Below are 21,840 nucleotides of genomic sequence, written 5' to 3'. Positions count from 1 at the left end.
ACAGGTAGACAGGAACAAAGAAAACTGACATCTCCTTCTGCCAGGCAGAAAAACCACACACAGAGTAAGGCTCAGATTCTCCATATCTGCACCAGCATTAATGTTTTATTGTTGTGTTTTACGAGTCAATGGGGGGAAAAAAAAACAACCAAACAAAAAAAAAAAACCAGCAAGAAAAGCTGACTGGGTACAAAAGCATCAGTCCAGTGTGCATCTAGGTCAAACCGTCTGCAACCTGAAGTAACAGCAGATTTCCTCTACACACTGTTTTAATACAAAATCCTAGGGACATAGGTCTACGGTATTTTATCATACGGAAGATCACAGTATGAAAAAGAAAAGGTAGCTCCATTTCCACCTTTATCTGTCTGGACGGGTCATTCCCGGCCTGGTTGGCACCATCATGGGTCTGGAGGGTGGTCTCATCATTGGGGGCCCTGGCATCATCGGCATGTGTCCTCCCATCGGTGGCCTCATCCCTGGAGCTACAAGGGGAAAGAGAGGACGTTAGAGGAGAGCTCTCGGGAGTAGCAAGTGCCGAGTCGCATTGATGCAGCGTGCAGGTTCTCTCCCCCACCCTCCAGGGAACTTGCATTTTACAAGTGAAATCAAGGTTTGATCTGGAAGCTGGCCGAGACGGATGACATTTCCCTGAAGGATGTTAGCAATTAGTAGAGGAAGAACCAAGTTCCCAGGTTATACGCCCACTTTTGACAATATTCACTGATAAATTACTTTCAACCACTCAAAAGGGATGCTAGCTTAATTACTGAGTTGGAAAGTTCATTTGGAAAAAAGTGCTGCAAAATCCTCCAGCGTGTTCAAAAAAACCAAAGACTGGTGTACTGGGTAACAGCATTACCAAAGAAAAGCAGGTGCTCTGCTAAAAAGCACTGAAATAATGGTTTCCATCCAACTTCTCCATTTACTTTCAGGCAGCCACTATGCTGCTTAATATCACGGATTATGCACGTATTTTGTGCCTTTAAAAAACACTTAAAGAACAGTTTCTACCAGCAAGACAATAATGGCAAAGACACTTCAGTACTTTTAGTGCGCATGTGTGTATTCCTTTAGATTTGTTCCAGTAACTGCTTCAATAAGACGTCCTCTGAGAATTCTTCAAATGCCAGTAAGCTCAAAAGTGGAATGGATCAAAGACATTTTAGTTTGCCTCTACAGTTCTGAAAAAAAACTTTTTAAGGCACGTCGTTTCTCTGGAACACATTATCTTGAGACATTTTAAACAATAAAATTCGTTTAGCGCTGAAATGTACCCCTTGCGCAAAAACGTAAGCACTGCAAATGCAGAATTAAACAATTATAGATCGTACTGCTAAGACTAGAGGTAGAAAAGCTACAATTTACCAGAGCGATAATTTCAGTTGTACAGGGGGACTAGTAACTCTCAACAAGTAGCAAAGGAACCTTAATTAGCAGTTGTAAGACTGTTTTATGTCTCACCATGCAGAGGATAACGGATCGGCAAACATGCGTACATAGTATATGCAAACTGAAATACTTCCACAGCTTGACGCTTGGGGCCGTCCCTCCACGCTGTGCCTAATATGATGTCTGAAGTGACGCCAGCTATAAACTAGAGTGCATCACTACAGGCAGCGCCCAAGTACTGCAGCTGCTTCACATTTTCTGCTGAGCTCCTTCGACGACTCTCTCTTCCCCAGCGAGACAGAAAACATAACCCAAACACCCTGCACACCAGAGCACGCGGTACCGCAGCTACAGAGATTTACCTTATTTCCAGACTTACCGGGTCCAACTGGCATCATTCCCGGTGGGGGTGGGCCCATCATCGGCATCATTGGCGGTCCACCCATATGAGGGGCCGGCATCATGCCAGGCCGCGGGGGGCCAGCTGAACACATATACAGATTGGTTACACGTCTGGCTGCTTTCACATCCATCAACAACGTGCAATGCGAAGCAGTTATTAAACTTCACAGAAGATTTTAGCAATTAAGGTGTCTTAGATTGATTTACAACTGCCCGCCTTCATTTTCTGTTTCAACTCTGACTTCGGGTGCCAAAAAGCGAACAAGAGGAAGAACACACTAGCTATTATTTCCAACTTTGCAGTCCTAATGCAGATGACTACCACTTCCAACAGCAGGACTCTAAGCAGAAAGGGATCTCAGCCATTTGCCAGCTGAAGTGCAAAAGAAGGTTATCCATCATATTCTATTTAAAAACCAAAATAAAACCAAACGCCGTGCTGGAAGTTTTAACGAAGCTATCTATATGGCACCTACCAAGTAATGAGAAGGCACACAATTCTATTAATGTACTCAACAATACTAAAATAAGACAAACTAAAGATTAAGATGGTTGCTGAAATGCTCTTACAAAGCATTCTCTTACATTTTGATATTCACGAGCTCAAAATGTCTTAGCTTGACTTCAAGCTAAAAGGACTTTTCTTTACAAGTCCAGGAAACATGCAAGACAGCTCAAGAGGGCTGCCATCCCAGTCAAAAACTGTCCGGTTCAGACTTACGGATGCTGGGAGGAGGTGGTATCATGGCTCCTGCGGGAGGTGGTGCCGAGAACGGTGTAGGTGGGATTTTCCCTTGCTGAAATGCAGCCGCTACATTGGGGGGGAAAAGAAAAAAAAAAAAGGAAAGAAAGAATCCCAGGAGAAAAACCAGTTACTAGGCTGAGGAAGCTCCTGCGTCAATCTTCCGTCTCATGCCACGCGGTCAGAGCATACTTCACGTCATGCTGCGTGCTCAGTTGTTCTAACTCTGGAACAAATCCCTGGTTTATGCTGCTTGTCATGGCGGAAGCACCTGATATTCTTGAAGACAATTATTATAGTAATTACTCCAGCTGAGACTAGAGAGCTCCTTGATGAATTTCACACACCTAACAGGAAGGCGGACGGTGGAGAAAATACATCACGTGATTTGCAGCTGCAACTTTCACCTGGGATCATTAGGTTAAGACATGCTATCTTGAAAATGGTAAAAAGGCAATGACTTGGGTAGGTGACAAAAAGCATGAAAAACATCTTATGTGAAAGGGAAGAGAAGAAATTGAAAAGACTGGAATCGACTAGAAGGAAGGCAAAAGATGTGAAAGTTGGAGGCACCACGAGGAAAACGGACACAAGGAAATGGAACGAAGCTGCGTCAGGGGAAGTCCAGATTGGACATTAGGAAAAGGCTCCTCACTGGGAGGGTGGTCGGTCCCTGGAACAGGCTCCCCAGGGAAGTGGGCACAGCACCAAGCCTGTCAGAGTTCAAGGAGCGTCTGGACAATGCTCTTAGTCATATGGTTTAGTTTTTAGGTAGTCCTGCGAGGAGCAGGGAGTTGGACTCAATGATCCTTATGGGTCCCTTCCAACGTGAGGTATTCTACAATTCTATGATCTAAAGAAAGTTGCCATAAAGTTAATCTGGCTTTTGTATTTCTTTTCACAGAGAAAAGAACCGTTATTCAGAGGACAAGCGAGAGGAAAAGAACCCTATAAACTGACCGAGGAAACACTTCACACTTTATTCAAGCCTTTAATAGCACGGGCGGGGGGGGGGTGGGGTGGTGGAAAAAATCAATACCGCTACAGAACTGAGGGCAACTACAGCATTTAAAAAAAAAATACATTTTAATGTCCATTTTCCTATATTTTGGATTTCTTATTCATGCTCTTTACATAAACATGCTACTACCAAAAAGCAAAAATGCGTTATGTGACCTTGTACAACATTACTAGCAGTGCTAAAGGCGGTGGTATCTACAACCCCCTCAGTCACAGTAAAGCAGTACATGCCTGCTTGCAACGATCCCTCGGGCAGAGCCCTCAGTCTCTTACGTGGAAGCCCACACTCTTAGATTCAGATTCTAAGCAAAGTTTTCAGTCATGATTCGCAGAGCAAAGACTCACCAGGGAAGCGAGGAAGAATCAACATGTAAGAACGGAAGAAAAGCAGCTAGACGAAAGACAGGGGAAGTCATGGGAAAGCAATCCAGGGTCACAGAAAGATTAGCCTTACTTGTTTTGTCAATCAGGCTCTGAGCTTGTTCCTCCATCCATTTTTGATAGTAGTCTTTCACATTCTCTTTGTGTTTTCGGCCACTGCAGTGGGTTTTTCTCACGGAGGGCTGAGAAAGATCACGCAAACCCAGAGCTTACATAACATCACATAAAACCAAAGTTTACTGGGAACTGTTGTATAATTTTAAATGTATGCAATTTAGCTGTATAAAATGGGTTGGTTTCTGTGCCCAGTCAGAAGACGGGTGAAGTGCAAAACCTTTACATATGAACTATAAGTGTTGAGACTCCAGTTTAAGTAAAAGAGGCTGCCCTAACACCCAGCCAGCTGTCTCCTACTAACTCACCGCAACACTCGTAGGCAGTCAGCTGCCCGTGACTGTTGAACGCTATTGACATTCAAATTCCTCCCATTCTCACTCTTTTTTTGCAAAGAAGTACGAGAGCACAAGTAGAACACCATCATATTTCAAGTAACCTGGTTTTAGCCTACGTAAGTTTTACTTTAATGCTCTTGATACAACAGAGAAATTAACGCAGAAGATTTGGTACTTACCGAGTCATGGGTGAGGTATGTGTCACAGTAATCACAATAAAACCTGAAGAGGGAAAACTCTTGTTATTAAGAAACTACTTTGCGCCGTGAGCGTTAAAACACGGCCCCTCACAACGGCTCCGCGGCGGTGCCCAGGGGCGGCTGGAGGAAGAGGCGCTGCGTGAAACAGGAGCCCAGGGCTCGGCCCGCACCCCCGGGCACCCCGCACCCCTTCCTCCCCTATTTCCACGTTTACCCGAGGCCCGAACAGACACGAACCGCCCGCCGCGGGGGTCACCGACCCCTGCCCGGAGACCAACGGGTTCCCTCCCCGCCGGGCCCGGGCAGCCCCTCGCCCCGGGCCCTGCCTCCCGCGGCCGCCCCCTCAGCACCGGAGCCGCACTCACTTGGGCATGGTTCTCCCCGCGCCCCGCCACCGGCGCCGCCAGGAAGTGACGCGCTCACGTAGCGACGTCTTCCGCCGCTTGACCTCCGGCGGCTCCCGTAGAACGACGGCGGCGGCGGCGCAGGGCTGGCTGAGCGCTCGACGGTGGCCCGCGAGGGACAATAGAGGCTGCGGGCGGGCTTCGCTTTTCCCGCCTCACAGGCGGGGCCTCCGCCGCTCCCCTCAGTCACTTCTCCGGTCACACCACAGTTTACCCCCCTACAAACCTACGTCACAGCTGGGCACCGTCATCACGACCCCCACCGCTCCCGGAGAGGCCCGTTCTGCTCGTGATGTCTCTCTCTTGAGCGGGGCCCGCGGCCGCGGCAGGCCCGCGGCGGTGTTTACTGGGCACACACGGCGGCGGGAGGCGGCTCCTCGGCCGACCGCCCGGCCCGGGACTGAGCTTGGGAAGGAAAAACCTTCACATAACGCAGCAGGTTTACGTTAAAAGACCAGTGAGAGTTTATTGACATCAAAAACGTATAGCAAGCGTCGTGTTAGCTTGTGTTCCCCCCGGTGCTGGCGGGGCGAGAACCGGGACCTTTTTGTTGTCTTCAAGGGAAATACCGGGTGTTACCGGTCACGGAGCCGCCCGGCCCTGCCCCGAGGGGCCTCGCGGGGCTGAAAATTGCGGGAAAAGCGCCATTTTGGGGGGGTAAAAACTCCACTCGGCGAGGTCCCGGGCCTGCGCCAGCACCCCCGCCCCGGCAGGCTTTGCGCCGCCTCGTTTGCATAGCGCCGCGTGACGTCACAGAGCCCGCCCGCCCGCGGCTAATTTGCATACATAAACACGCGCGCTCACCGCCCCGCTCCGCCTCCATATATGGAAGCGCGCGGCTGGGGGCCATGCAAATTTACCGCCCCCCCGCTCCCTCCCGTGACGCAGCCCGCCTCGTTCGTGCGCGCGGAGCTCCCGCGCCGCGCGAGGCGCCCGCCCACGTATGCAAAACACTCATTTGCATACGCGCCCCCGCCCCCTCGCCCTTGCGGCTCTCCTTCCGCCGGGGGCGGACCGGGCCGCCGACGCTCCGCCCCCCCTCTCCCCCTCCCTCCCCTACGCCGCGCTCGTGGGGTGACGCCACCGCGCCTGGCGCCAGGCGCGCTGGCGTCATAGGCCGCGTGCCCCTCACGCGAGGCGGAGCAGCGCTTGCGCAGTGCCGGCAGCGGCTGGCGTCGCCCGCGCCCCCTCCCCTCCCCCCCGCCCCCCGCCGTGCCCGCGCTCCCCCCTCGCCCCCATGCGGCGCTGAGGCGGTGGCGGCGGCGGCAGCGGGGCGGCCCCGGGGCGGCGGGGACCGCTGAGCGCCATGGAGGGCATGGACGTGGACCTGGACGCGGAGCTGATGCAGAAGTTCAGCTGCCTGGGCACCACCGACAAGGACGTGCTGATCGGCGAGTTCCAGCGGCTCCTCGGCTTCCAGCTCAGCCCCGCCGGCTGCGCCTTCTTCCTCGACATGACCAACTGGTGCGGGGGACCGGGGGGCCGCCGGCCCCGAGGGGGGGGGGGGGCTGGGGGGCCCCGAGGGGTCGCGGGCCTCGGGGAGGCCGCCGGCGCTGAGGCGGCGGAGGGGAGCGGCGGGAGGCCGCCGGCCCTGAGGCGGCTGAGGAGAAGGGCGGGAGGCCGCCCGCCCCGCGGAGGCTGAGCGCCTGAGGGGAGCCTCGGCAGGCCGCCGGCGCTGAGGGGCCGCGCAACCGAGCCGGGCCGGCCGCCTTCCCTCCGCCCCGAGCCGCCTCAGGGGGCGGCAGGCCCGTCCCGCCGCCCGCGGGGCCCGCCGTGGGGGGGGTGGGAGCCGCCGTGAGGAGGAGGAGGGGGGGGGGGGCGGTGTTTGTTGGGGGGGCCCCCCTTTCCCCTCCCCTTCCCCGGGGTCGGCGATGGCGGGGCAAACTGCCGGTGGGCCGCCAGCGGAGCCGGGGGGGTGGTGGTGGGGAGGGAGCTATCATGGCAGCGCGGAGGAGCAGAGGAGCAGGACGGGGCTGAGGAGGGACTGGGGTTCGCCTCCCGTCTCCGGCTCGGGGTTGTGATTTTGCCAGTTCGAGGAGCGCGTCGGTCAAAGGGCTGCAAAGCTGTTAAAGAGTGACTAATTGATAGGAAGAGGGGCATGTGATCCAGCGGACCCAGAAGCTCTTAAAGGGCGCTTTCTGCTGTGGAACGGGAGGATGAGCTGAATTTGGGGATGGTTTATGGTGCCCTGGACCCTAAAGCAGGCCTCAGAAGGAGGGAAAATTGTGGTGGAAAGGCTGTGTGGAAGTCTTAAAGCTACCGTGGTCTCCACGTGAAAGTTATCTAGGCATTTGGTAAAAACTTAGCATCTGCTTGCAAACTAGGGGTCTCTCCCTAAATACTCTGGCTTTTGGTGTGTATTTTGGCTTTATAAAGGCTCTCTGTCGCTGCCTTAGAAAAAAAGCAGGTACAGGTTATCAGGGAAGCTGCTGCTCGACAAAAACGTGGGAAATAGGCAGTCTAATGGTGAAGAACAGAAACCAGGAGTGTTAGTGGTGCAGGGAGCCCGGTGACTGCGAAAGAATGTTGTGAAATTGCTGCTGTCCGAACTGTGGGGTTTGACTTGTTATTACCACTTGCATCTTTTAAATCATCTCTAACAGCTTTGCTGTTGTGTGGGGCACTCACCAAAACGTGACCCTCTTGTTAGGTTTGCATCGCTTCACTGTGGTGGATGCAGGAGAGCAAGGTGTCTTCTGTTTCAGATATTGTTAAAGGAGATTACTTAGCTAAGTTGTAGTTACTATTTTTTTCTTAGTGGTATAACATCAAATCCAGAAACCTCAGGTTTCAAACTTGAAATCCGAGCGAAGGTCTTGCTATCAACAGTTGGGAAAAAACTTGCGCAGAATCGTTGAACTAATAAACAGTAATAAGACAACTTTGTCACCTTTTCCCTTTTATCTTTCCCTCCTTCTACAGCTCTATATTGAATTATATTGGCAAATCTGCATCTGCAGAGGGAGTAAGGGAATAGCAAATAATACCATGTGCTTTGTAAGCTGATATGATGTGAAAGAAGGTCTCTCTCTCGAGGAGTTCAGGAGTTTGCTTTGGAGAAGTGGTTCACAGCAGAAGATGCTTTCCCACTTTATTCATGTGTTGATAATATGAATAGCACTACCGACGCTGCAGTGTAATACTGGTTTGGTTTTTTTTTTTCCTGTGATGTTCCTTGGGAGAGCAGAAAACTTAGAAGAGCTGAACCGGAAAGTTACTCGTGAAGATACTATGTATAACATTAGTATTCCTGGTTTGTGTTGAAGAAGCTCTTTCAGGAGTATTTAATTTCTTTTTGAAGTAACAGTGTCTCAAATGCAATCTTATAATCAATGGATTTTTAAAAATTGTTTAATTACAGTTGAAGAAAATCTTAAGTGATGAAAATGGCTTTAATTTCACAACTTCAGTGGCTAGTTTGGTTCTGAAAACATAAGTTTTCAAATTTTTTTGGAAGTATTCGTTGATAAGCCTTGTAGATGGATGGGGGCGTGTAAAAAGGAAATCTGTTAAGTTGGTGTAACGTATACAAGAGCACATGAAAATTAGCGCAGGCTGTAGTGTGATTACTCTTAGAGTGGGCTTAAAGCCTGTGAGAGTTTAACCTTTCAACAGCAGGGCGTTGAGTTAGGTATGCTGACAGGTGCTGCTCGCTTTTCTCGTGTGTTCTTGCCAGGGCGCTGCTTTCCTGACCTGCGGTATCATTTGTTGTGCCTGGTTTTGTGCAGTTTGCAGTTCTGCTGCTGTGTTTCTGTCCTGTTCTCCACCTCCCACCTCTTCTTAGTATGGCCTTTGGGTTATCGGCCTGAATGTACTAACCCTCCTCTCAGTCATTACAAAAAGCTGCAACCAAGACACATTTTCGTTTTCTGGAAGCACCGTTCCTTTGTCATGTGGAGGGACCCTGTGTAATCCACACTGCCCCAGGTGATGTTAGGCAGTGGCCTACTAGATTTGGGTTTTGTGGCCTAGAATTAGGGTCAGAATCTTCTATCACCAGTCTGTCCTGCAAATAATTTGTCTCGATGAGACTGTCAAGTCACTTTTCCTTTTGTTAAAGGTATGGCACTTTTCTGCAGTGATGGTCCCTTCGCACTCTTTCTGCATCAGCAGTAATGTTCGTCTGCAGGAAATGGTGAGGGAGCTCACAGCAGGGGTGAGAGAAGTGCACTTACTTGGTAGACTGGGTTCTTTTTAGCGATGTCCATGTATGGGTTAATTAACAAAGACGTAAATCACTTTTGCTGGAACTTTTTTCACAAGTGTGACAAGCTGCTCTTTGGCAATAATTATGTAGTGTCCAGACCTGAAGTTACTTCCCTGTTGTATGCCCATCACATATTGTGCAGTAAATAATCTGAGATGTAATGTGTTCTGAAACAATATTTCCAATAGTATTGTTAGTAATTGTATTTAACATATTTAAAGTGAATTTGCAGTTCTGCTGAAATAGAGGAATTATTTTAAAATAGCTTGTTCAGCCAGTTGGGGGGAAAAAAGTAGTGGTTGATTGTGGAGCAATACGGATACTTGTAAATAGCCTTTAAAAGTCTGCCCACTTCTCCAGTTCACCTGGAAATGCTCAACGTGCCTTCTTAGTTCTGGCAGACTTGGGACAGTACTAAGAAACTGCCAGCTGGTTTTATTAACGATATTGCAAAAATGCTTCAGGTAGAACATATGCACCCTGAGTTTCTGAGACTGTTCCTTGATCTTCAAGAAATACAGGTTAAACACTTTGGTGAGTTGTCTTTTCCCCTGCTATTTATTAAACACTTTCCTAGAGTTCTGCCTCTTCTTAATTACTCACTGAGTTCTGTTTGTGGGCTGTTCTAACTTCTTAGCTTTCTGCTACATAAATCCAACGTTGTCCTTTCTGAGAGTCCCGGCTGTACGTTCTTTAAAGGCAGCACTCATTGTCCCTCTTTACTATTTATTTATTTATTTATTTTTCATTAGAAGTTGTGAGGCTTTAGAGTGAGAGGCTGAGCTTTCGCTTTTGGCCTAAAACCAAAAGGGAACTTCTCCAAAAGATGTTTTGGCACCGAAACGTTTCTTCCTCGGGAGGAAAACCCAGGCAGCGTAGTTGGGAGGGCATTTTACTGCCATTGCATCTAGGATAAAAATCCACCCTCCATTAAATGGCATGCTTAACTCTCCCTGCTCCCTTCCCCCCCTCCAGATGTTATGCAATGCAGAAGCCCGGCTGCCTGCACACTGAAGCACATCCAGCACCGCAGGTTTGAGGGAGGGGGCTGTTAGGAGTGATTTTTGTGGTAAAGTTAAGTTCCAGGTGTTGACTACAGCTCTTCAGTGTTATGTGATAGTACGGCCAGGAACGTGTCTGAACTTGTCTAGGCTCGGTCTACCTACATAAGAAACTCCTTTTGAAAACCCTTTGTGCTAATGTTTTAAAAAATAGGGATTGTACAGGTCAGACAGTTGATGCTGAATGAGTCTGTGCCGAATTCCTAACACAAGAACGGTTGTAGGTCTCTGGATAGATGGTACCAGGGCAGATTGGACTTTCTGAAAACACTTGCAAAACACAAGTTCTTAAGTGTCAGCCTAGTCCTGACTGGTTTTCAGCAATGTGGATTAGTGTAAATGTAAGAGCAGGGGAAACTTTGCACAGAATGTGCATTTTATTTTTTGTTGACGCTCAGTTAAGGCCTATTTCATAAAAGTCATTAGATTCCTCTAAAGCTCATATGGAAATTGTATTGTGACAAGGAAGAGAAATTTTTTTTTTTTTTTTAATTGGAGAGTATACCAACTTTGAGGGTGAGAGGCTGCAGCATAAGGCTTGGAGCTTCTTTAATTCTGTGAGAAAGTGAATTAATTTGAAGTAGCTAGTGGTGCTGGATTTAAAATCCATATTTCAAGGCAGTTGGCTGTGAAGGGATTCCTAATTTGGAAGACTTAATTTAATGTATGTATGTTTCAGTAATTTACATGGAATGTTTCTTTACGTTCTCTTTTTAGCTGTTGTTTAGAAAGCTGAATTTTTATTAGTCTAGTAGGTGTGATATTTAATTGAAATGTGTCAGATAATGATGGTTTCCATTGTGTGTGGGGAAAAAAAGTTTTATTGTTGCAAACCCTAGCCTTTTTTGATCTAGCTTTCTAGTGAAAAAGGTCTTTTTAAGGTCATTATTTGTAAGGTAGTCAGACCTCTTCTGGAGGTCCTCAATTTTTTTCATATGCTTAGAAGAATTTGTAGCTGTATCATGGTTTAACTAGTACTCTAAAGATGACGTTTTGCATGAAAATATTTGTAAGTTTATCTCTGAAAATACTACAGAAATCTGCTGTGAAGCCTCTTTCTATATTGTGTAAGATGTAGGGCATTTCTGTATGTATGAGTGAGGGGAGCCGAGGTGAGGTAGGGATTAGCTAGTGGTGATATCGATTTTTACATCATAAATCTGAAATTTTTGAGCATAGCAAGGAAAATGTATCTACCATTTTTGTGCAAGTGTTTTATTAGTCTTGGAGAACAGACAGAATATTGGCTTTTAACAAAATTAAAATTGCGTTATAAAGGCATGTTTTTGTCCCTGTGGGTGGGCTGTTTAAATTCTTTATATCAAATGAACCACCTATATGGCCCAGAAGTGGGTGTACTTGATTGGGAGTCTAAAGACATGTTTTAGCTAATAGGTTTTTTAATTGCTTTTACTCTGACTTTGTATAAGTGTTTAATTTTTGCTTTCTAGCAAAGATGATAGGATGCTACTTTAAGTAAAACTTGGATCTGTGGATGAAAGCATATCCATTTACACTTGATATTAGTGCTGGAGTATAGGTACTATTCAGAGAAATACTTGAAGTGTATTTAGGTAAGACATCAGGACATACAGAATTTAACATAACAGACTCAAGTCAACAAGATTCACTCACACATGACGCATTTCCCACAATGGGTAACACTACTACTCCTGGTTTTGATTTCTAACTTTGCAGGTGTTTGCAGAACTGCCATTAAAAAAAAAAAAGCTTGCAGATGTCCTCCATTAACAGAGTTTTGGACTGCTCTTCAAAAGAAGCTCTCCAAGTGTGTGTCAGGAAAAACTTGGGTTTGAAATGCTCCTTCTCAGCTCAGACACAGACAGGTTACCACGTGTTGGCCAAAGGATAGTACCGGTGTGCGGGCAGGCTCTTCATCTCAATGTCCTTGGCTTTCCTGTGCTTATGGTATTTAAAGGGTTTGCTGGTACAATATACCCAGTCATCCTATGGTGTGGTATTTTTCCAGTCGTCAAATAATTGTGTGTTGTTTCAGAGATCTATGGGAAAAGCATATATAGAAGGCAAATATAAGGACATGTAAAGTCAGACTGTGCCAGCAGTAAAGTTGTTAGGCATTACCTGTCAGGATATGAATATTGAGGTGGAATGTGGGGCCTTAGCTGCACCATGAAACCTTTGATTAGGTGGTTATATCAAAAGCCAATTTTACTGATTACAGTATGGCTCTACATGCTTGGTCTGGTAGGGTTCACTACAACTAACTTCTGCCGTTAAAATACCTGCATTTTTTTTCCAACCCTTACTTAAACACCAGCAACCCCCCAAGAATTTAGTTACTCTCTTGAATCAAAACACTGGTTTTATATCATTCTTTAGATGCAAATATGCATCTCTCCTATTACTGATCAAATACTTCTGATTATAGACCTAATATGGTGTTAGATATGTATTTGTTGTACATTTGTTGTGGCAGAAAAGTCTGTTCTTGTCTGGTCTTCTATCAAGATCTCTGCTCTAGTTTTTATTTGGAAATCCTGACTGAAGTGTGAACAAATTAATTTCGTTTCCTCAGGTGTTTGAAGGTGACATTTTTGTTGATGTCCAGTAAACTAATCAACTGCTGTCAGAGAACTCCATCTGATTTTCAATAGATGTTCTGTCTTGCTAGTTTACTGAGTTTTCCTTTTTTTCTCTGCATGTGAGAAGTCAAAAGGAAGGTAGGATAAAACAACAAATGGTAGGATTTTCTCTTTCCCTGAACTAATGAATATAAACCCTTCTTTCATGTTCATATTGATGTTGTTGGATTTGCCACAAAGATTATTATGCCATTGCGAGTGGGGAGTTGTGATGTGTGCTTTACCTTAGAAGAGGTCAGGGGTCCCTGCTGTCCGTGTTTTGTCTGCTCTTTGTCTCAGTCCGTGGGACTCCTATGACTTCCCTTTTGCTAATCCACATTCAGATAAATCTGAGGAAAACTTCCCCACTGCTCTGTATAAATCTCAAGCTTAGTTTTGATACTCCTTTCCTTTTGAGAGGGCAGTGGGGGGAATCCTCGCGTCATGGAGGAGGCAGGAAACCTGAGACCTGATTTTTTCAAGTCAATCCTCCTCCTTCCCTGGAAGCTTCTTTGGTTTAGTTCAATACTCATCCAGTCATCTATTAGGGAAGTGATAGCAGTGGGTGGGAAGTCATAATACTTTGCTTCTCTTCTTCCTATGTCTGGTGATAAAAACAAAACAGTCTTGTGTTCTTTATGTGTCTTGGTACATAGGAAGTTTAAGTAATCTAGGTCTTAACGAGACTGTAGTCAGATTAATATTTGTAGATGGTGACCAATTGAACTGAATCTGGTGAGAAGGGTGAAGCACTTGGTTTAAAACATTGTTTGGGTTTTGACAAAGTTAAGTAGTTAAGAACTATGAGGATTTAAGCTTGATGGCATTCTTACTCTAAAACAATTGATGAACTGCTGTCCTTACAGGCAGAAAAGACACCATAGAAACAGGTCTAGTAATTCTTGATGTACTGTTGCCAAAATGTCAGAACAGACCGGCAATGTCTGAGCTGTGGCTGCTGCTAAGCAGTGCGTACATAGGGTCATTCATACCCTATGGCTGGGGAGCAGAAAATAGTTTTTAAACTGTTTAATCTGTTGCGGCTACTTGAAGCATAGTGGATGTCATCTTAGTACGTGTGAACTATTGTAGACTGTTGCATTTTGTTAAAAATAACAAAATTAAAGAATTAAACAATTGAAAAATATTTTCTTGGACAGCTTTAATCTAGTGCATTAAAAAACCCAAACACACACCTGTTCTTCAGATTAACTCAAATATTTGACCTGATTATTTTGAATGAAATCTAGACTTTAAATATATTGTATTTTTAACTATGGAACATATTATAATTGTGCTATGCTCCAAGTTACAAAACATTTAAAAATTGGGTGCATGTGAAATGGAAATGTAAGCAGACAACTGTAGCAGAAGGAATTGGGGACAAAATAATTTTAGTCCAGCTGGACTGCCTTACATGCCTGAACTTGTTCTCGGACAGTTTCTGTAGCTTAATCCCCCTTTACTTTAATGCAGACAATTATAGATTGGTGACATAGTTTATACTGAGGAATTAGCAGTTACAGAATCTTTTGTGTACTGGCAGCTCTTGATTACTTTCCACTGGGAAGAGCTGTTGCCTGTTTTCAATGGCAACAAGTAGAGAGTAGCTCCTGCTGTGACATTCTCAAAATATTTTACCCCAAACTTAAAGCTCCTGACCACCTGCTTTAGGAGGGTTCAGCTGCTGGGGATGGCTGTGTGGACTTGTGCTTATAGCAGCATCGTAGCATTGATTCTGTCATTGAGACCGCTTGCTGTTGTTTGGTAAGGTACAGTGCTCAGCCAACTGCAGGCACCACGATAATGGTTAAACTGCCGATGTGTGTGTTCGTATGTATATAAAAGCCTGCTACAGGAAAGTGATTTCCTTTGGTGGTTTGGGGTGCACTGAAAATGGTGTGCCTCTTCTGTGGCCTCTCTGTTTCTTTCCTTGTGCTGTCCCTGCAGAGAGCACAGTATTGCTTCTAGTCACTGCAGGTTTCTGTCTTCTTCCTGGAACATCCCACTTGTATTTGGAACTGGCTGTTTTCAGCTAAGACAATGAAATGTTTTTCTGTGGCTTCATGTGAGAAAATACATAAGCTTCGAATTAGCCAGCTCTTTTTTTTTCACCCTCCTTCAGCTGTGTAAGTTCAGCTTAATGCTTTCAACCTCCCTCAGTGGTCCTTTTGGATCATCTAGCGTCTTCTGAGGTAGTTTCCCAACCTCATGGTTTAGTGTAAGAGAGGTCGAATGAAGATAACTGATACACAAATTTTGCTTTCTGAAATTATGCCTATTGAAAGCTATTCACTGATTAAAATTCCAGTCCTTCAAAACATCTTGAGACTTTCCACTTAATTGCCATGTGTCATCTCTATTGAAAATGTTTGAATTGAAAACTCCAGGTAAAAGTGCTTCCCTGTGGCGTAATGAGTACATCTCTTCCCCCCACCCCCTTCAGCTTTCTCTAAGGCTTTGAGTGAGGCGTCTCCGACTTCAGGAGCAATAGGATAGCTGTTTGAGATGTCCTAGCCTGTGGTGTTATCAATCCAGTTCCCCAATAGCTGGGGCAAATAAAACCCAAATAAGATACTAGAGACTGAGAGACAAAAAGAGTGAACTTAGGATTGCCTCATTTGGATGTCCTCCATATACATTTTTAGTCTCTCCCACCTGTATCGTGTAGAGATGTTCCATTATTTAGGAGTGAGAAATTACCCATCTGCTGCACTATTTCTTTTGCACATTTCTTTCTGTTTTTAACACCTTATGGGGTATTACAGTGCCTGGTTACATACTGCATTTGGAGAACGAGAGAAAGGTCTGTAAAGGTTGAGAATTCAGTTACAGAAGGAGTACAAGGTGTTCTATGTAACATATTATGTTCTTGAGATTGTATTGTACTTTTATATTGCTGCTTAGTTTTTGCATTGCATGTTTCCAGGAGAATAACACCTGAGTTGCTTTTCTCATGACAAAATATTGCACCATATGTGAGTGCTGAGGACATACAACGAATATACATTACAGCTTGGGCACTTGCCTGGCTTTTCCCTCCCTCCACCGAGGGAGAGAAATGTAACTTGGCATTCACTTTATTACAGTTGCTCTGCACAACAAAGTGACCGAGTCCGTTTGTCAAAGTGCTTTCTACCTGACTTAATAAATGTCCTCTACTTACTGTCTGCATATGATCTAAGGGCTACATCCTATGTGAAAATCTAAATTGAAGGCTAACTCAGTATTATACTGAGAAGTCTAGCCTTTGCTTTTTCTGACAGCTCAGGAGAATCAGAGCACTGGAAACTTTGATAGGTGGTGTGGCTGCAGGAATGGGCAGGAGCTAGTAAGAGTAAAATTTGCATGCTGGATTTTGAGCTCAAGCTGTGATTTGATTTGAATTTTTACCCCCCAAAAATCTTTCTTTAAAAAAAAAAAAAAATCTTTTTTGGGATCTTTCATAAAAGAATTTGACAATAAATGAAATCTTACAGATTCCTATAACATTTATAGTTAAAATTTTAATTTTAAAGTTGTTGCTTTCTACTGTAAATGTTATTTTGGAGTGGAATTCTTATGTGTCACCACATACATTAGACAACCTGCACATCATAAGGGATTTTTTTCAAATTCAGATCTTTGAGCTGCTGGATTGAAAACAAAACCAAAATACCATTCCTTGTGTCAGCCATGCACTATGGCTGGTGGGAGAGGTGTATGGGAAGGTTACAGCTGCTGGATGGTAGACAATTCCTCCAATTCACTTTCCCTCTACCTGTTTTGAGAATATCTGTTTGCCAGGACTCTAATGTCCCTTGTCTCCTATGTTAGGACGACCTGTTTGTATTGCTTTCCTTCCAAGATGCTTAACTTCTATATGTTGAAAGAATCATATGTTTTATTGGTAACAGAAGGCTAAGGTATTGTGCATATGCCCTGCTTTGCATAAGGCTGCAGTGAGTAAGCCTCAGTGCTTCAGTTTCTTCATTCTCCTAAAAAAAGAATTTGATTTAATTAATAAAAAAATATTTCCAATTACCTGTATATTGCTTTTTGTTTGCACAACAGTTCGGTTGTATAAGGAGGCCTCTAGTTTGTGAATTGATTTGGAAGAGTTTCTTTTATTTTTGAATACTGCGTGGTGACCTAGTTAATTGGGAGTAATTACTGTCTAAATATATTGGTTTAACATAACAAAAGGCTGTCTGGAAAAAAACAGGGAAGGGAAAGAATGGCTCAAGATAAACCACCTCTTTGAAAACACTTAAGAGTTGTTAAGGGACATCTCCAGAGCTATTAGCAGAGAAGGTTTTAACTTCACTATTGTAATTTAGCTCCTGAGGCTTGAAACAGAGCAGCAGAGCAAAATAATTGATCTGAAAAGGAACACTTTCTCTGGTTCTGTGGGTAGTATTTTGTTGGAAAAGCACTTGACATGTAAGAGTCATGGGATGCACTTGGAGAGGAAGGAGTGGGATACCCATAGTTAGAATGGATTTGGTTGATAATATGGAGCTATAACCTTTATTTGCTGCCTTCTCCCCTCTCTCTTTCCAGAATCTTGCTCCTAGGACTAAAATTGAGCACTGTGTTGATTTTAAGTAGGCTCACCTGGTTGCTGGGGTGACTTCTGATTGCAGGCTTTTTTCAGGAGTTTGAGCCTAAATCCTGTCAGACCTGCTCTGTAAGTATGGCAGAGCTACAACCTATTGCAGTCCAGGACTGCTCTAAAAATGGAAAAATTGCTTAACTTAGGAAAGGTAAGGAGGGCCTGACACCTGAAGGGCTATGTTAAGAAAGAGATGTATGGCCATCCCTGTAATTAGGAGAGATCAGTCATGTAAATTACACTGGCTGGATTTGGCATGCTCATCTTCGTTTCAAAGTTGTTTGGTTTATAATAGTAATTTATCTCATGGCAGAGAGCAAAGGGGTAGTGTGGTGCAAGTCACACCTAGGAGGAGTAAAATAAAGCAGGCATGGATGTGTAAGCAGAAGCCTTTAGATGATAACCTCTTCCTCTTGGAGGTTAAACTCCTCGTTCCTGTCCCCGAGGTATCTGCAGTTGATGCTATGCAATTACAGCTGGGGCACAAGGGTAAAGATCTAAAAAAAAAAAAAAATTTATATATATATTAAAAAAGAGAGAGACAAATTTCAGGGCCTTGAGTGTGTTTGACCTTGAAGCCATCTCTCTCATTAATGCTTGCATTTGCTTGTAAACTCTGCTAATGTTGTGCCTATAGTAGAAAGGCAGAGCGGCAGGGTGTACTACTTAGTCTCAAGAACCTGCAAATAATCAGGTTGCAAGTAGTTGGCCTCTGCAAATGGCACTCATTTTCCCCAAGCAAAGTACTGCATTCAAACTGATACTTTGGGGTTTTTGGGGCGTAGGGAGGGAAGGGGAGCACCGTCTCTTGGAAAGAGTGGAACAAAGCTAGCAGTGATACATTGCTGGCTTTTCTGGTTGTGTAAGCAGAGAACACAACTAAAATGTGAGCGCTGTGGGTATCTCTTGCAGCAGAGCGGTGCCATACAGCCTCTCAATGCCTATCTCTTAGGGTTGTCTGTGTCAAAGAACTTGAACTTAAGTCAGATTTGCTTTGTCATCCTGACTTTGGCTCTTGCCACTTTCAATTTCTCTTTAGTTTCTGGAAGGTTCTTTTTAATTCTCTAGTGGGAAGGCCAAGATGTATATGAACATGCAAAAGGGCTCACCCCAAACAAAGCCCGCCGCACATTGATCAAAACAGTGGGAGCGGGAAGGTGGGTTTGTGAATATCTGATCACAAAAGGGTGGCAAATTTGTTTTTCAGTGTGTGTTGTTCTTTAGTTAGTTTTTAACTAAATGCTGCAGAGGACTGGAGTTGTTTCCCAATGGCAAAGCAAGCAATGAAATATGACACAGGGTGGGGAAGAGAGTTGGCAGAGGGCCTATGTGCACAAATAGCCCACTACCTTTTGAAGCGTATTTACAGCCAAGCAAACAAAAAGCAGTGCAGGCTGCCTTACAAAGAATTACAGTAGAAATCTTCCCCTTGGAACTTTTAATTTTTCCTCTCAATGTCAATAAAACGTCATTACTACTGATTCCAGAATCATAACTCACAAGATGTTGTGGTATGTCTGAAAATGTATTTATGTAGTAGTGGATTAGGAAGAGAAAGAGCTGTATTGCTGTCTTTTGTAGCTCTTAGAATACCTTTTGCCTTGGATTGCTGTAATACAGGAAGAAATCCTAGTGAAAACTAAACTCTAGATCATAGTGTTAGCTGGCTGAGCGAACAGGAGTCTCTTGGCACAGCCCTGTTGTGAGTTATGTAAATCTTGTGCAGTGTGTAAGCAACAGGCGGTTGGTGACGTAAAACTGAGCATTTGTCTCTATTTATTGGCTAATGTGACATGCACCCTTCCTGTAGCATTTGACTGAGCTGGCTGTATTAAATATAGCCCTGACACTCCTAAGTAGAAAATGCCTCAAGCTGAATAATGGTTTCTGGTCTGAAATTCATTATTCTAAACGTGGAAATCTTACACGGTGGCTCTTTTGTCTCCCCTTCGTATCAAAGTCCGTGCCGTGTTGATGGCGAAAGGTCTCGCTGTAAGGCTCAGTTTGCTGAATTTGCCAATCGATCGCCATGGCCATGTTGTGCAGAACATTCCTCCAGTGCCTCCTAATGCTTTGGCTGTGTGCTGGGAGACTTAGCAGGATGTCAGTAACTCCTGTGGTTAACACAGTGTGATTATCTTCTGTCATTCGTGATGGATTACCAAACTGATACATCTGCTGTTTAGGTCCTCTCCCACCCGCCCCCATCGCGGGTGGCTCGCAGATCTGCCTAATACTGCTATTACCCCCTTTGACCCAAGCTCCAGTGCTATTAGCTACTACACTTTGGGTGCCCTATGCTTTCTGTGAGGAGAAAGCAGTGATACTTCTCCCATGCAGTTCTGATTTTATCCAGAATGTCTGATTTTATTTTTTTTTCCCTTGAACGCTGTAGGAATTGAACAGGAGGCAGTTTCTTTGCTCACCGTTTCGAGCCTCTTTCCAGCTGGCAAGCAGTCCAAAAAGCCCTATGTTTGCTCTTTCTCAGGGTCATACTGCAGATTTTTCTCTTGCTTTCACCTTGGCTTTCTGGCTTTGGCTTAGACACATGACACTCCACCACACAATACAAACCCTCAATATATCACTGTACCCATATAGTGCAGCTTCTGACTAGCCTTCTGCATGGCTTTGTTTTAGGTGGTGGTTCCCAGTTCTTGAAGGTTTGGGGGTTTTTTTCTATCCTGCTCAAAAAAGCAACACAGATTTTTGTAATCATGAATAAAAGGCAGTTGTTATGCCCTTTGTATTTGGTGAGATTTTCCTCATCTCCATTCTCACAGCACCTACTCACAACATGTAAATTAGGGCCACAACCTCACAGACATGCGTAAACAGAGGAATTACATGACTTGCCAAACACTTACATAATAACTTAATAGTATATCGTGGAACGGCAGCTAAGACTCATGAATCCTCTTCCTGTTTGACTCTTCCTCTTTTCAAATTAATTGTCATATGAGTTTCAGCTACACCACAACTCAGGAATCAATAGCATTTGTGGCTTTCTGAACGTCCTTAATATCACAGACTTCCACTGTCATTTGTCTTTATTTAGTAAGAACTTCTGACTCAGATGGTTTATAAGTTCCTTTGAGTTGTGGCTATCCAGAGCTGAGCAGGCACTTTAATGATTAATAAATAGTCTTAGAGTACTCGTGGCACATACATGACCATACGTTTCAAAAGCAGCAAGACTTGAGTTATTATCCATAGCTACTGATGCCCTTTGGCCCCGAGCGTTATCATAAGAGCGATCTTTGTGTTTTGTTCATCTTGTGCTCCTTTTGGACCTTTTGTGCCAAAACAAACCGGAGAGGTTCAGTCCTTTTGAAATGAGCTCAGGAAACAAGGCTGGTATAAAGAAACTGCCCTATTGTTTACATGCTGCTGCATAGTGCTTCCCTCAGTATCTCTTGAACATGTCAGCAAATTTCATAGAGCTAATGGGGTAGAGGTCTCCAAGACTCGTAAGTTCCAAGATTTCCAATGAAAATAAGAAGCAGAGTAGAAAAGTGGTCTAAAATAGTGTCCCTGGCAAGTAAAACGCTACATTTTGAGCTCTGTTATCTTGGAGAATCCGTGTGTGATAGAGATAAAAGCTTTTAAAAAAAAAAAAAAACCAACATGAGCAGTAGAGCTAATATAGTCTGGATAGTATTTTTGCTTAACTGTTTAGGATGACATACGTAAACCTGTGAAAAGGACCTGATGCACCTGTACTTTAGGTTGTAATCTGCTCTTTTGCTTTCTAGGAATCTACAAGCTGCCATTGGAGCCTACTATGATTTCGAGAGTCCAAATATCAATGTACCCTCCATGTCCTTTGTTGAAGATGTCACCATAGGTGAAGGAGAGTCCATCCCTCCTGATACCCAGTTTACAAAAACATGGAGGATACAAAACACAGGTAAGGCTTTTAGACTGTAGCAAAGCCCATGTAGTATGTATTACATGATAGGATGGCAGATCTAATGGAAGAGATGCTGGCTTAAGGCAGGAGGTTTGTGTGCACTTACCTTGGAATAGAGCCACCCTGTCACTGAAGGAGGTAGCCTGCCAACCTACGCGTATTCCCCTTCTTACGTTGGCACAAACATTTTGTGGTGAGATGCGCAGCTCAGTCAGTTCACCAGTCTTGTTCCTTGTGCCACCACGCAAACAAAAACTCTCGGAAACTTCTAGATAAAAGAAATTGAAGTACAAGTTGGTTTTTTGTGTTTGTTGTTTTTTTTTTTAATGGAAGTAGTTAGATATGAAAATAGGTTAAGAATCCTTAGCTAGTCATGTTTCTGATCGCTTGATGCCAACAAATGGGATACATTTTTAAGTCAATGAAGAGACCGCTTTTAATCTCAAAGCCTTTTAGATCATGACCAGCC

At 44.6% G+C, this 21,840-nt stretch overlaps 2 protein-coding genes across 3 annotated transcripts in view; one reads left to right on the top strand and one right to left on the bottom strand.

Moving 5' to 3' along the window:
* Positions 1–71: 71 nt before the first annotated feature.
* Positions 72–5,023, bottom strand: SNRPC (small nuclear ribonucleoprotein polypeptide C). The gene is made up of 6 exons (XM_050911313.1): positions 4,955–5,023; positions 4,569–4,611; positions 4,011–4,119; positions 2,516–2,605; positions 1,772–1,876; positions 72–485 (listed from the first exon to the last, which is right to left on the bottom strand). The coding sequence occupies exons 1-6, from the start codon at positions 4,960–4,962 to the stop codon at positions 361–363; spliced, it is 480 nt and encodes a 159-aa protein (XP_050767270.1). The 5' UTR covers positions 4,963–5,023; the 3' UTR covers positions 72–360.
* A 1,186-nt stretch (positions 5,024–6,209) lies between these two features.
* Positions 6,210–21,840, top strand: part of ILRUN (inflammation and lipid regulator with UBA-like and NBR1-like domains) — a 34,787-nt gene continuing 19,156 nt past the window's right edge. Inside the window, exons 1-2 of one of the 2 annotated variants that reach the window (XM_050911594.1) lie at positions 6,210–6,457; positions 21,214–21,368. In XM_050911594.1, coding sequence (XP_050767551.1) covers positions 6,300–6,457; positions 21,214–21,368 — 313 coding nt within the window. In that variant the 5' untranslated portion in view covers positions 6,210–6,299. The remainder of the gene's footprint in view (positions 6,458–21,213; positions 21,369–21,840) is intronic. The other variant, XM_050911593.1, reaches the window with a different exon arrangement.

This window comes from Gymnogyps californianus, chromosome 27 (genome assembly GCF_018139145.2).
Source record: "Gymnogyps californianus isolate 813 chromosome 27, ASM1813914v2, whole genome shotgun sequence".
In the NCBI taxonomy this organism is placed as follows: Eukaryota; Metazoa; Chordata; class Aves; order Accipitriformes; family Cathartidae; genus Gymnogyps; species Gymnogyps californianus.
Note: the sequence above shows the minus strand (reverse complement) of the source record. Positions and strands in the feature narration are given on the sequence as shown.